General features: G+C 43.6%; 1 protein-coding gene across 2 annotated transcripts in view; it reads right to left on the bottom strand.

Moving 5' to 3' along the window:
- Window positions 1–15512, bottom strand: part of CDH13 (cadherin 13) — a 1172242-nt gene continuing 1156730 nt past the window's right edge. For both annotated transcript variants that reach the window (XM_003272479.3, XM_004087455.3), the window contains 2 exons: window positions 13066–13284; window positions 1–1582 (listed from right to left, as the gene is read on the bottom strand). In XM_003272479.3, the coding sequence (XP_003272527.1) occupies window positions 1575–1582; window positions 13066–13284 (227 nt within the window). In that variant the 3' untranslated portion in view covers window positions 1–1574. The remainder of the gene's footprint in view (window positions 1583–13065; window positions 13285–15512) is intronic.

Below are 15512 nucleotides of genomic sequence, written 5' to 3'. Positions count from 1 at the left end.
CAGTTTTAACCACCAATACCCATTTATTTTAATGGAAAAAAAAATCTCTGCATTCTATATGTTCCAAAAGGATTTACCATTGAAACAAATACAATATATGGAACTCTATCTGTATAATTTCACTACAACAAAGACAACATGTGACTTCTACTTCCTACAGAAGGCTAACTGAAAGCACAAGTGCAAACATAGATTGCATAAGAAAGCGTGTGTGTGTGCGTGTGCGGTTAAAACCTTTAGTAAGCAACTGCATTAAAATATGCTAAGACACTTACCTTACCCTAGTTTGTGGCGAGCTCTAATAAAAAGCCATAAGCTGTCACTAGTTTTATTTGATAGAAAAATTTGGTGTGAGCTTTGATGATTCATTTATGGTTTATCAACGAGAAGGTAATCTTAGAACAAGCACTAACTTTCCGCTTTTACATGCTCACAGAATACAAATCAGTTACTTCTCATACATAATGAACATCTTTTATTTTCAGGTTTGCAAACAACGGTAGTCAATTCACACAAAAGGGTACTTTTAAAACTACCTGTATTTACTCTATTTTATGCCTGTATATATGAAACAAACAGAGTGAATGTGCATAAATGTATGTCTGTACATGTGGGTATATATGTGTATACAAGATGGTACCTGTACAACTTTTTGTATGCATGTATGACCTCCGTGATGACAGGTGCAGTTGTACATGTACAGAGGAGGGAGAGATTCTCTACCATGATCTGCGTCCTCATAAGAATCAGTGTGACTGTGGATTCGGAACACATACAAATGCAGGTTGGTGCCCATGAAAGAAAATGTCAGCCCTTTTCTTGGCATTTGGTGGTGAAATTGCCTGCTCTGCTCCTCACCACCTTGGCTGAGGATCACGGCATCAGATGGCAGTGAAAATTGGTTGCAGTCCTTCAACTCAATAAAGAGAAAGGACTTCTTTCTCTGCTCTCCCTCTCTGTGGACCTGCCTGGCTGGTCATGGCAGCATTCAGACTCAACGGGACAGTGGAGAAGTAGCTTCAGAGCAAAAGTGACAGCTCTGTGGTCTGTCCTCATGCTGCCCTTGAGGCGGGAGGCCCTGGAGGGTTCAGTTGTCTTAGTTTCCACCCACCTTGCTTAACCTTGCAAGGAAGAATGGCATCAAAATGAGGCTTCTCCAGCAAAGTCTCTCTCTATAAATACCGTGTATATATACATACAGATACTCATACATACACCAATACTAACCCACAGACAAAGCTGGGTGCCTGGAGCACTGGCTAGTGACATGTTAACACACCAGAAAAAGTAGTCATTGTTCCTGCTCCCAGAAGATCAAGTCATAAGTCATGATCTTTAAACATTCAGGGAAAATTCAAAGGATTCCATTAATTAAAGGAGGGAGGAAGATGCTGTCAAAATGACGAAGTACAGACTAAGTGAAATTGCAAAGAAAATAAAAACCGGGAACAATTGAGGCCTAGTTGTGAAGTTCGATAGCTGTAAACCGCAATCTTCAGATTTGGATAGATTTTTTTTTTCTTTTTCCTGTTGCTATGGAAACTTGGGAGTCAAGCTTCAGACGTCAGGAATTCTCACAGACCTGAATAGAGAGGGTTCAGAGTTAAGTCGGGAATATCACCACTCAATTCAAAACATTTTAGCTAAAAACCAGATAAATAACAGGCAAGCTATAATAAACACATTTTAAACATCACACGACTTTGGGGGAATTTTTTTTTCCCTTAAGGATCGCATTGGAAGACAGAATGAATAGTTATATTGTAAAAAGCTGGACTTCTCTGAAAATGCTCATGGTGACTTCAGATGCCAAACATCGCTCAGACCAAGAGCTGCTATTACCACCGTTACCAATGAGCCTTATGTCTTTGTCTCTTAGCACAGAGCTTGGCTATTTTACGAGCACACTATGTATCTTAGAGATTGGTGATTATCCCATATATGTATTGACTTCCTGTGACTATATATACATATTGACTTAAGGATCACAAGTCACAAAGCAAGATACCTATTGGTGGTTCTTTAAACATGATATGCTTTTATTTTACTTTGAGACAGGGTCTCATTCTGTTGCCCAGGCTGGAGTGCAGTGGTACAATCTTGGCTCACTGCAACCCCTGCCTCCTGGGCTCAAGCGATCCTCCCACCTTAGTCTCCGGAGTAGCTAGGACTACAGGCATGCACCGCCATGCTTGGCTAATTTTTGTATTTTTTGTAGAGATGGAGTTTCGCCATGTTGCCCAGGCTGGTCTTGAACTCCTGGCCTCAAGCGATCCTCCCATCTTGGCCTCCCAAAGTGCTGGGTTTATAGGCTCACCTGTGAGCCACTGCACCTGGCCCAAACGCGGTATATTAATTTCCTGTTGCTCCTGTAACAAATGGCCATAAAGTTCAAAAACACAAATCTATTCTCTTACAGTTCTGGAAGTCAGAAGACTGAGATGAGTCTTATGGGGCTAAAATCACTGTTGGCCGGGCTGTGCTCCTTCTGGACGCTCTAGGAAAGCATCCGTTCCCTTGCCTTTCCTGGCCTCTAAGGGCTGCCTGCATCCCTTGGCTTATGGCCCCTTCCTTCATCTTCAGAGGCAGCACTGCAGCATCATCTTCTCTTTTTCACCTCTCGCCTCCGTTTCTGTCATCGTACGGTCTGTTTCTAATTGACTCTTCCTTTGTCCCTCTTATAAGGACTGTGTGATTATATCAGGCTCACCTGGCTAATCCAGGATAATCTCCCCATCTCAAAATCCTTCACTTAGTCACATCTGAGAAGTGTTTTTTTTTTTTTTTTTTTTTTTTTTAGACAGAGTCTTACTTTGTTGCTCAGGCTGGAGCGAATTCATACAATCTCGGCTCACTGCAACCTCTGCCTCCCAGGTTTGAGCGATTCTCCTGCCTCAGCCTCCTGAGTATCTGGGATGACAGGCGCCTGCCCGAAGTCTCTTTTGCCATATAAGGTAACATGTTCACAGGTTCCAGGGATTAGGATGAGGAGTACATCTTTGGGGGCCATTACTCAGCCAATCACGAAAGTAGCATCGTGTTCCCAGAGGAAAAAAGGCATCTCGTGGCAGACTGTGTTGCAGACTTTGAGAACGTCACTCGTGTAGAAAACTTCACAGAAAGAGACATCAGCATAGTGTGCATTCAAGAGCCTGTCTTCCCAGCGCCTGCTCATGGCTCCTCCTTATGGCCACCTGGGGGGCTGGGTCCACTGTGGAGTCTGTCACTCTGCTCAACTCAGCAATGTTGGCTGGGAGAGGCTCTGGCTCTAGGATGCTCAGATCCAGTTTCAAAATGAGTCATGTTTTTGCCTGCATTTTTCTTGTTTTGCCACCTTACTCCTCGCAAGCACGTTTTGTCTGTGCAATTCCAGCAGCGGTGTGAATTCCAGCCCAGGACTAAGAGTTCACGAAACTGAGTAAACTATTGTGTCTACAGTAACAGTTGCCAAAGCCCTTCCTCACTCTCAGGCTTCTGTTACAGTCTTGCTCCATCAAAAGAAGGAAAAAAAAGGGAATTAATCAGTCTCCAAGTGCTGTGTACTCATTTATCTGACTTTTGTTCTCACTCCTACTGATACCCTAGTCCTGCCTCCATCCAAAAGTGCCCACTGAAGACAGGCTGCTCTCTGCTCAGAACTTCAGATGTTTTGAGGCACTCTTTTCATTTTTACAATGATTAGGTCTCATTTATACCCCATGCTGCAAGACAGTTGTAAAATATGAACTATTTTTGCAAAAGCCTATTAGAAAAATGTTAAGATGTTGTTTTGGGTTGGATACGTATTCCTCTTTATTGTTTTAAATGGGCAAAAGCCATTGATGTTGTCAGGGTGGTAGAATGTCTCCACTTTCTGTATCTAGTTTTGGTTAGAGAGCACAGTGGGGTTTCTCAGCCTCAGCACTACTGACATTTGGGGTTGGATAATTCTTTGTGGGGGGTGCTGTTGTGTGTATGGGAGGACGCTTAGCAGCACCCTTACCCTCCACCCACTAGATGCCACTAGTGGCGTCCTGCCAGGCATAATAATCAAAATGTCTCTAGACATTTCAACTGTCTCCTGGGAGGCAAATTAGTTAAAAAAACAAAACAAAACAAAACAAAACAAGAAAAACAGCTTTGGCTGCATAAAATCCACTAAATAGGCTCCAATCTCTTGTTTTCAAATTAAAGTCTCAAATTTCTGTTTTAAGTCAATTTAGATGATAACATAAGTGATTCCTCCCAGGGCTATTGAGATGGTTACTTGAGGAAATTTATTTAATTTATGTAAAACCCTTAGCTTGCATGTGCAAGGTGCATGGAAAGCCCTCAAGGGTCAACTGTCAATGTCCATAATGTCATGTCACTTTAAGGGACCACAGCTCCTCTGCAAAGCATGACTGCGGCCATCTGTAGGCTGAGGACAGCCCACTCTGCCTGGGTTTAATGACTTTGCAGGCCCTGTGTCCACCCATAATAGGTTTCACAATAGAAAGGAACAAAATACTGATACACTTTAGGAAATTCTAGAAAAGACAAAACCATTATTAGACAAAGCAGATCAATGAGAGCCTGGATTGTGGAAAGGGGATCAAGAGCAAAGGAAACTGTATTTTGACTAGGGTGTGGTATAAAATTCTGTACACTTACCAAAATGCATCAAACTGTACACTTGCAATGGATGCACTTTGTTGTATGCAAACAATACTTTGAAAAATAAAATTTAAAAAGTGTTTAGTGGCTCTTTTGCTCATCTTGGCTTTTTTTGTTTGTTTTTTTTGAGACAGACACTCCAGCTCTGTTGCCCAGGCTGGAGTGCAGTGGCGCAATCCTGGCTCACTGCAACTTCCGACTCCTGGGTTCAAGGGATTCTCCTGCCTCAGCCTCCTGAGTAGGTGGGATTATAGGCGTGTGCCGCCACGCCCAGCTAATTTTTGTATTTTTAGTAGAGATGGGGTTTCACCATGTTGTTCAGGCTGATCTTGAACTCCTGACCTTGTGATCCCCCCACCTTGGCCTCCCAAAGTGCTGGGATTATACGTGTGAGCCACCCTGCCCAGCCAGGCGTGCACATTTTATTTTTATTTTTTTGAGATGGAGTCTCGCTCTGTTCTACAGGCTGCAGTACAGTGGCATGATCTCACCTTACTGCACCCTCTGCCTCCCAAGCTCACTTGATTCTCCTGCCTCAGCCTCCCGAGTAGCTGGGATTACAGGTGTGTGCCACCATGCCCAGGTAATTTTTATAGCTTTAGTAGAGATGGGTTTCACCATGTTGGCCAGGCTGGTCTTGAACTCCTGACCTCAGGTGGTCGGCCCACCTAGGCTTCCCAAAGTGCTGGGATTAAAAGGCGTGAGCCACCGTGCCTGGTCCACATTTTATTTAATGTTAATTTTTAGCTGACACGGGATGGGGCTTTTTTTCTTTTTTTCAGAGATGGGGTCTCACTATGTTGCCCAGGCTGGTCTCAAACTGCTAGCCTCATCCAATCCTCCCACCTCAGTCTCCCAAAGTGCTGGGATTATACGCATGAGCCACTGTGCCCTGCCCACTCACCTCTTTAAACTTCTTTATTGTGTCTGAGTTTGTCTACCTCCTACGCCCCATATAGAGACATTTAATTTTGGTATTTGTTAAGATAGTTCATCACCTGAACTGTACTTTTACATTCTTGCTAATGCTGGTTAATTAAGCCTAAAGCAATGGTCAGAAACGGTTTCCGGGCAAGTTCTTTTTTTGAGACTTGCCATACCGTACAAAGTCGTGCTAGAAAAGCCACAGAAACTGCTTAATGGCAATGCGGGCTTACTTCAGTGGGAGGGCGCTAGGGGAAGAATTACACATCCGCTTCATGCCACTGACACGCACTTCATACAACAACAACCGGGCCAGGTGTGGTGGCTCACGCCTCTAATCCCAGCACTTTGGGAGGCCGAGGCGGGCGGATCACCAGGTCAGGAGATCGAGACCATCCTGGCTAACACGGTGAAACCCCGTCTCTACTAAAAATACAAAAACAAAATTAGCCGGTCATAGCGGCGGGCACCTGTAGTCTCAGCTACTCAGGAGGCTGAAGCAGGAGAAGGGCGTGAAGCCAGGAGGCAGAGCTTGCAGTGAGCAGAGACCGCACCACTGCACTCCAGCCTGGGCGACAGAGCGAGACTCCGTCTAAAAAAAAAAAAAAAACTGACAGTAAAAATCATTTCATTTTCATTTTTTATTACTTTCAATATCGTTAGTTTTATTTCCTTTATTTTCAGATGTCAAAGAAGGAAATGCAGATCCTTCAGTTCAACTCTCAGTTGCAGTAAAGCCACCTACAGGATCAGATCATACTAAACTGAAAAGTTGTTATTATCCTTTTCCATAAGGGAGGCAGTCAATGGTGAATGCTGGCCTCACTGATTACTCGCCTGGGGACCTTTCTGAGGATCAGTTTTCTCATCTAGAAAATGGGACAACTGCCAGACCACTGAAGAAAATATAGAAAACAGCCCCCAAACATCAGCATCTTTGGTTGCTGCTGGTCTACTCGGATCTGAGTATTTTTTCTTACCATGAGTGTGATGTGATTATCTTCTCCTACATCACACTGAAGTTTTATGAACGATGCTTTAAAGCGCGAAGGGCCAGAGAGTTAATATTTTCGGCTTCTTGGGCCGGGTGGTCTCTGTGGCAGCTACTCAGCTCTGCCACTGTAGCAGAGAACAGCCAGAGGCAATATGGAAATGATAGGTGTGGCTGTGTTCTAATAAAACTTTATTTACTAAAATGCAGTAGGCCAGATTTGGTCTGTGGCTTAGACTTTGCTGACCCTGCTTTAAAGAAGTATCCAAGAGATTCTACCAGCTGATTTCCTTGCTCCCAAAATTCTTGTAAGGACTACGGCTAAGTTAGGAAGTTATGTACTTTAAAAGCTAATTTCAGGCCTGGCATGGTGGCTCACACCTGTAATCCCAGCACTTAGGGAGGCTGAGGCGGGTGGATCACTTGAAGTCAGGAGTTTCAGACCAGCCTGGCCAACATGGCGAAACCCTGTCTCTACTAAAAATTCAAAAAAATTAGCGGGGCGTGGTGGCAGGCACCTGCAATCCCAGCTACTTAGGAGGCTGAGGCAGGAGAATCACTTGAACCCGGGAGGTGGAGGTTGCAGTGAGTCGAAATCGCACCCTTGAACTCCAGCCTGGGTGACAGAGTGAGACTCAGTCTCAAAAAAAAAAAAAGAAAGCTACTAATTTCAGCGTGTTTTGAAATCACCCTCCTCCTTCTCCAATCCTTGCTTAAGGGTTTAAGCTCACTTCTGTGCAGCCTCTTCTCAATGTCACATAAATGGTAGCACACGTAGGTCAGCCACTTTGATGTCTGCTCTTATGCATTTGAGTGGTTGGGCACTGGTGGTTACCTGTTCCTGCTACCTCTGACCCAGATTCTCACATGTCTTATTATGTCCGTCCCTTTTTGGTTAGGAAGAATGTCTTGGACTAGGTATATAATAAAACATGAATCACGACATTTGGCAGGCATCTCTAACATTTAAACAAACAATATTAGAAAATTCTATGCCTTTTATACATGACCAGACCAAGTGTATTTTTGAAGGTAAGTGGTAACACCTGTTTTTAACTGTTTTTTTGGGGGGCCGAAACTACCTGTCTTTGTGGAGCAAACCACTGGAGTGTCAACTGAGTACCTTTCCAGCTACACAGGGAGATTCAGAGTTTCATTTTGGGAATAATTTTGACTTTACATAGAGGTGCCCCTACTTACAGTGGGATACAATCATGTGATGCTAGATGGGATGGCTCCCCTTAGAGGAGCACATAAAGCACATTTGCTATTTCACAGCTAGTGTATCTGTGTCTGTCTTTTATCAGCAATACCAACTGTGAAGCAATTCTTTAGGGATTATCGGGCAATTCTGCCTTAGATTAACTTGACCCAAGAGCTCAGTTGAGAGATGAGAAGTGGGAAATCCTTGGGAACCTGCTCATGATTGACATCTGTAGATCAGGAGTCTCAAAGTGAGGACCACAAGAAAATCTCTTGTTGGTAAGAAAAAAATACTGCCAAGTCTTTTTTTTTTTAATCTAAAAAAAAAAAATTCAATGTTTACTAATACTTAATATGTGGAGTGTTGGTAGCAGAATGTGTATTATTATAAAAATATTGTATAAAAATAACCAAACACTGGGCTTTGAGCTAGAGGCCCCTGTCACCTGGGATGTTGACGCCATAGGTTAGATGGGCCTGGAAATCTATATTTTAACAAGCAGGGGCACAGCGGCTCTGGTCTTGATTTAAAACACTTGCAGTCCGGAGTAGCTGACCCGTGAGCAGGGTCCTGCTGTGCCTTCGTTCTTCAAAGAGATGTCACGGAGTCAGGCTTTGATGTCCAGAAATTGGATTTACAGAGGGCGATGTGTGATATAACCCCCTTAATTGTCTTCTTTCTGGGTACGAACACGTGCGTGCACACAAACATACACGTACATGTGCATATGCATTCCCACTACACACACATAGAATTTTTATCTCTTTGCAATCACATAGGAAGTACTGTTCTCCAATTTATCCAAACTCTGTTATACTTGAGTTCCAATGGCTCCTGGGTCTCTGCAAGTGTTGTTTTTTGCTCTGTCGCTTAGGCTGGAGTGCAGTGGTGTGGTCTCAGCTCACTGCAACCTCTGCCTGGCAGGTGCAAGCGATTCTCCCGCCTCAGCCTGCCGAGTAGCTGGGATTATAGGTGCTTGCCACCACGCCTGGCTAATTTTTGTATTTTTAGTGGAGATGGGGTTTCACCATGTTAGCCAGGCTGGTCTTGAACTCTTGACCTCAAGTGATCTGCCTGCCTTGGCCTCCCAAAGTGCTGGGATTACGGGGGTGAGCCACCACATCTGGCTGCAAGCATTGCTTGTAGAGCAGTGGCTTCTGAGTGCTGATCTTTGGGCAGTGCTGGGCCTGCGGTCTGTCTAGCGCTCACTCCAGAAGCTGGTGGAAAATGGAGATCTCTTACTGTGTAGCGGTGGTCATAGTAAATGATTCGAATGTGTCTGCTGATAAGGGAATCCACTGCACCGTATTCAAATGACAGGATCCTCCAGCAGTAGGAATAAATGGAGCAGAGCGGGGTTCAGCCAAGGAAGGCTGTGGGCTGACTCTAACCTCAAGTCCGTGTTTGGATAGCTCCCAGGCAAAGAAGAGTTTTCACGTTTTTAAAGTGTGGTACAAAAGACAGAAACAAACAAACAAAAAAAACCAATAAAGATGAATATGTGACAGAGACTAATATGGCCCACAAAGCCATCTGGCCCTTTACAGAAAAGGTTTGCTGAATGCTGAATTAGAGCAACGTGGATGAACCTTGTGAATGTAACACAGGGAGGAAGAAAAGAAAGTCACAGAATGGTATGCCCAATATAATATGAATTACAGGAGGTTTTACAAGCTGCACAAAATAGAACTGTATGTGTTATGTGTGAATGTGTGTGAGTGTGTGTATGTGTGCGTTTGTGTGTAGTAAAATGATAAAACATCTGGACACACACATGAATAGCTAATTCATGGTAGCTATTGTTTCTGAGGAGAGAGAACAGGAAATAAAATTGGGCAGAGAAACACAGGCAATTTTACCTTTGCCTGTAATATTTTACTTTTGAAGAAAGATAAAGGAAGGGGCCGGGTGTGGTGGCTCACACCTGTAATCCTAGCACTTGGGGAGGCCGAGGCAGGCAGATTACCTGAGGTCAGGGGTTTGAGACCAGCCTGGCCAACATGGTGAAACCTCATCTCTACTAAAAATACAAAAATTAGCCGAGCATGGTGGTGCATGCCTGTAATCCTAGCTACCTGGGAGGCTGAGGCAGGAGAATCACTTGAACCTGGGAGATGGAGGTTGCAGTAAGCTGAGATGACGCCACTGTATTTCAGCCTGGGCGACAGAGTGAGACTCTGTCTCAAAAAAAAAAAACCAAAAAAAGAAAAAAAACAACAAACAAATAAATAAAGAAAAGAAAAAGGAAGGAAGAAAAAAAGAACAAAAGAGGGAGAAATATATATTTCCTTTCATTTATCCATCTGTCTGTCCATGCGTCCGTTCTTTCCCATTCCCCAACCCCCTATTCCCCAACCTCAAGTTGTAATCCAGACCACAAACGAAAGTTTCTAGGGCAAGGAACCCAGGAATTCGTATTTTAAAAATGTTTCCTAAGTGGTTCTGATGTGCAGCAGCATTTAGGAACTACCACTGCAATTAACATGTTGCTCTTATCACACAGTGGCAATTGTGTACAGCGGGCCAATGAGAGGCTCAGGCCAAAATTAGCATCAGTTAACTCCATCCCCAACTCTTCCTAGTTGGTTTCTCTTCCTTGTCAAGTTTAACTTCCTGTCTGGTTCACATTTTAATTCTGTAAGCTTCTGAAACACTTTTTGGAAAGTTGGTGCTACAGAAATTCTCATACTGGATGTGTTCTGTCATCTCATTGTACCCTCCTCCTTGGAGGAGGTGCCAGAAAACCTGGCACCATCGGTAGCAAACACCATCACACTCATATTCTTAAATTTACTCTCTTCCACCTGTTTCCTATTGAGCTGTGAACCGAAGGAACCAGCAAGTGTTTAGGGTGGGGACGGAGGACACCGTTAGAATGTCTAGGGGAGGCTGTACCTAAATGTCGGAGTCACTCACCAGGACAGTCCTGATTTCCCAGTGTCTTTGGACCACCTTGTGAGGCTTTAAATTGGACAAATGTCTAAGCTGCCCTTCCAGCCATAGGGTAGGGCCCAGCTATGGGTAGCTACGTTTAAAAGTTCCCCAGGTACTTCTGTTGTGCAGCCAGACTTAAGATCCACCACCATCTCCCCAGCTGATACTATGCAAGAGTGACTTGCAGGTTGCTAGTGATGACTCAGCAAACCAGGCCCCAGACAGTATACCCTCACGAAGGGAACATTCCTACACTCTAGAAATCTAGGTCTAGGATATCTGTCAGCAAAAGCAAGGGGCAAACAACCATAATGTGTTGCTATAAATTCATGGTATCTGCTATGGTCTGAAGTTTGTGCCTCTCCAAAATTTATATGCTGAAACCTGATCCCCAAGGTGACGGTATTAGGAAGGTGGGCCTTTGGGAAATTAGTGGGTCAGGAAGTCAGTGTCCTCATGGATGGGATGGGATGAGATGCCCCAGAGAGCTGCCTTGCCTCTGCCATCATGTGAAAATGCAGGGAGAAGGTGCCATATGTGAACCAGAAAGTGGGCTTTCACTAGACAATGAATCTGCCAGCATTTTGTTCTTGGACTTCTCAGCCTCCAGAACCATGAGCAATACATTTCTGTTATTTATAAGCCACCCAGTTTACAGTATTTTATTATAGCAGCCTGAATGGACTAAGACAGTAACCAATCTCCTCTGGACCACCCCTGCTCAATGTTCAGCCCAACTGCTATATAGCCGAATTATTTGCCCTTTGACAAGGTTTCCTAATTTCTTCTCAGCCCCCAGTCCCATCTCTATCCCTTCATCTGAAATTGTTTCTACTTTACAGAAAAGACTCAGGAGAAGCCTCTGAGGGGCAGCCTCCTGATTTCTATCGTCTCTCTCTCTTTGCAGAAGATAAAGTTAGAAAGCCAGTGAGATAATCGAGGCTAAGTGAACATTAGACAGGAGGGTGGCGGCAGGGATGGATGGAAAGTGTTGGACCCTTAGACTCTGGTGGGCTTTGCAGTGGGAAGATTGAGAAGGAGACATGGGGGTGATGGTGATGATGATGGTGGTGATAGAATCATCAGAGGCAACTGAGGCAGAGGGGCAGGTCAGGAGGGGAAGATGATATGTTTGCTTTCAGAAATGCCCAGTCTGAAGGGCCCTGAAGGGCCAGTGAGATGCTATAATGGCTTCTTCTTTCTTTCTTTCTTTTCTTTTGAGGCAGAGTCTCTCTCTGTCACCCAAGTTGGAGTGCAATGGCACGGTCTCGGCTCACTGAAACCTCCACCTTCCAGGTTCAAGAGATTCTGCTGCCTCAGCCTCCCGAGTAGCTGAGACTATAGGCATGTGCCACCATGCCTGGCTAATTTTTGTATTTTTAGTAGACACAAGGTTTCACCATGTTGACCAGGCTGGTCTTGAACTCCTGACCTCAAATGATCCGCCCACCTCGGCCTCCCAAAGTGGTAGGATTATAGATGTGAGCCACCGTGCCCGGCCCTTCTTTTTCTTTCTACTCACAGGACTCTGGTCTTGCACAGAGCTTCATACACATGAACGTCCAATGTTGTAGTATGTGATTTCCTGGCAGCTCACCACTGTCACTAGGATATAAAACTTTCTGTTTTCTTTTTCTGTCAATTTCCCAACTTCCTATTTCGCAGTTATACTGATACCTTCTCAAAAGGTAAATAGCAAGGCCCAAAAGGCTTTTGGATGGTAACAGTTGTATATGAGTAACTGTAAAGTTAACATTGGACTAGGATTTCATAAATAAGGAATATCTGACACATGTATTTATTCCTGTTATCCTTACATCTATATTACTTAGCATAATAATTCATTTGTTTAAAATAATGTGTCATTATGTTATAGTCACTATTACTAGCCAGTGAAAAAACAGTGTGAATTATGCATTTATCATTTTTCCCTGAAGCCCAACCTCCATCCATAAATTCTCATGACTATTCTCAGAAAGTCTCATAATATCTGTTTTAACCTTGCAAAACATTATTCTGCATAACTTAGAGAGAAACAGGCCTCTAATAGACCAGTTAACTAATCCGGGTGCATTTTCATTAGCTCAAGTTGAGTGGCAGCTGTAGGAAGTTTTGCTTACCACCTAGTTTGCAGGCTAGCAATGAACACCTTTGCACGATTCCTCACACTGGCTGGCAGGGATTGTTAAGATGTCTTTAAACATTAGTGGGAGCACTTTTACATATAACATGTTCTGTCATACAGACATACACTAAAGATGAATGATTCTTCCAGGAAACATTTTCTTGGAAAGGTATATGGGAAAACGCTGGCTTCATGAACCCTGTGAAGTTACAATTTCCTATTTGTGCATGCACTAGAGTTACGTCAACTTACAAGCTAAGCTGAAGAGGCTGAGGAGCAGGAGTGAGGGCAGGCTGAAGCGCAGGGCTCCCGCCGCGTTGCAGTCCACTTTGGAATTCCTGCAGGAGCACACTTGTACCCTGAGATCTGTGATATTCGTCATGGGTGGTTTCCCTGAATCTGTCACCATGATGGGCAGGTTGTAGTTTGCTTTGTTCAGATTTTGAAGAAGGCTTACCAGGGCGTGTGTATCTGTAAAGGCAAGGAGGGTTCTGGTGAGAGTGGATGAGACTTTTTCCAATAAAAGAGTGAGGTTTTGATGACTAAAATCACACCAAACAGGCATTGCGTTTTCATTTATAATCGTGCGAATGCTTAAATTTAAATTCATTAACATCAAGTGAAAATACCAGTTTAGATCCTCAGTGGCACCTGCCACATTCCAAATGCCCAGAAGCCACACGTGGCTGGTGGCTCCTGTAATGAACAGCACAGAGACAGAGTGTTTCCATCACCAGAGCTCTGTGCCTCGGCGCGATTATAATCAATTTCAAGGAGAGCTCCTTTCATGAAGATGATTGATTACCAAGAACTCCTCCCTGCAAATTTATTACATGAAAAAGCCATCTTGACAAAGACTGCGTTCCACATCCAGAAAGCTAAGGTGAAATTCCACCTGCTCTCAATGTGGGCATGACCCTGATGTGTTATCATGGAGATGGGTTCTATAGCCTACATTTTTTGTCTTTAGTTTTTTTTTTTTTTTTTTTTTTGAGACAGGGTCTCACTCTGTTGCCCAGCCTGGAGTGCAGTGGTGCAATCTTGGCGCATTGCAACCTCCGCATCCTGGGTTCAAACGATTCTCCTGCCTCGGTCTCCCGAGTAGCTGGGATTACAGGCACACACTACTGTGCCCGGCTAATTTTTGTATTTTTAGTAGTGATGGGGTTTCACCATATTGGCCATGCTGGTCTCAAACTCCTGACCTCAGGTGATCTGCCTGCCTCGGCCTCCCAAAATGCTGGGATTACAGGTGTGAGCCACTGCGTCCAGCCTTGTTTTTGTTTTTTAAATCAATCCTTAGTCCACAGCTCTAGATTTGGGTGGGAACCCACAACATAGAGACTGGATCTTTAAGCTTCCCCTCCACTTCCCTAATGTCATGTGCAGTGGCAATAGCCACCATCACCCAGGCCCCTGGGTGACACTTGGCAGTGGCTGCACCAGCTGGCCTATTCTTTAGCCTTGGGATAAAGTCACTCACATGATTAGGGGCATATGTATTTTTAAGTGCCCCTTTCTGGGAATAAACAGGGCTAAATATTCAGAAAAAAAAGTGCGAGACAACAAAATCATTTAGAAGGCATTTATCTATTAGGTAAAACCAGGAGAAAAAACAAGAGACTAATGACAGGGAAATAAAAATAGATGAAACATGATCATTACCAGAAAGTGACAGCAGCAGCAATGACTAACGTGATGGTCACCTAGTGAGACGGCAGATTAAATCAAACAGCATTTTCCCATCTTCCTTGAGCAGAGGAGAAACTTTTTTTTCTTTTTTTAAGTTTAAGTTCCAGAGTACATGAGCAGGATGTGCAGGTTTGTTCCACAGGTAAACGTGTGCCGTGGGACTTTCCTGCACAAATCATCCCATCACCTAGGTATTAAGCCCCGCAAGCATTGGCTATTTATCCTGATGCTCACCCCCCTCTTCACCCCCCCCGAAAAAAGAAACTCTTGAATGAGAAAGTTCCAGTTGGAAAGACCTAGAGATGATTCTTCAAATTGGCTACAGCCATAAAAACTAGCAAATAAAACACTAACCCCTCAAACAAGAGAAGGGCTGTTTTAATAAAAAATAATCAGTATAACAAAATTCATTATTTAAAAAGCAATAAAACAGACAAACAGGCAAATAGAATCAATAACAAGCCAAAGGCACTAATAAAATAAGATAGGAGATAGGGCTATAACAATAGATATGAGATTTTTAAATAGAAAATGTTATGCACAATTGTTCAATACATTTGCAAAACCTAAAGAAATGGGTAATTCTCTGTCTCCCTCAAAAGTTCTACCACTGATATAAGAAGTGGGAACCCTGATGGGGTCAATAGCAGGATAAGTATATTATTGAAGACATAGTGTCTAATGTCTTTCTTTTTCTTTTTTCTTTTACTTTATTGGAAGACAAGGTGAACTTGGTAGTTAGTTTACATTTGGGGAAGAAAGCGAGTGAGATTGTGGATATAGGGCTACTCCATATCAATACGTTGGTGTTTCAGTCTTAATAAGGCAACTGATAGAAGTTGGGTTAAATTTTGAATTCCATCTGCCTATTGGGAAGGACTGGTGGGAGGAGACATTGCTTGCAAGTTTCATAAAGGAGAAAGAAGACACATGGAAGAAGACATCAAAATCAATGATGGCCAAGGATTTGAAAGAAAAGCCAAGGTCATCATCAGACCAAGTCAAGT

This window comes from Nomascus leucogenys, chromosome 2 (assembly GCF_006542625.1).
Source record: "Nomascus leucogenys isolate Asia chromosome 2, Asia_NLE_v1, whole genome shotgun sequence".
NCBI lineage: Eukaryota > Metazoa > Chordata > Mammalia > Primates > Hylobatidae > Nomascus > Nomascus leucogenys.
The sequence above is the reverse complement of the archived record's forward strand: the minus strand, read 5'-3'. Positions and strand labels throughout refer to the sequence as shown.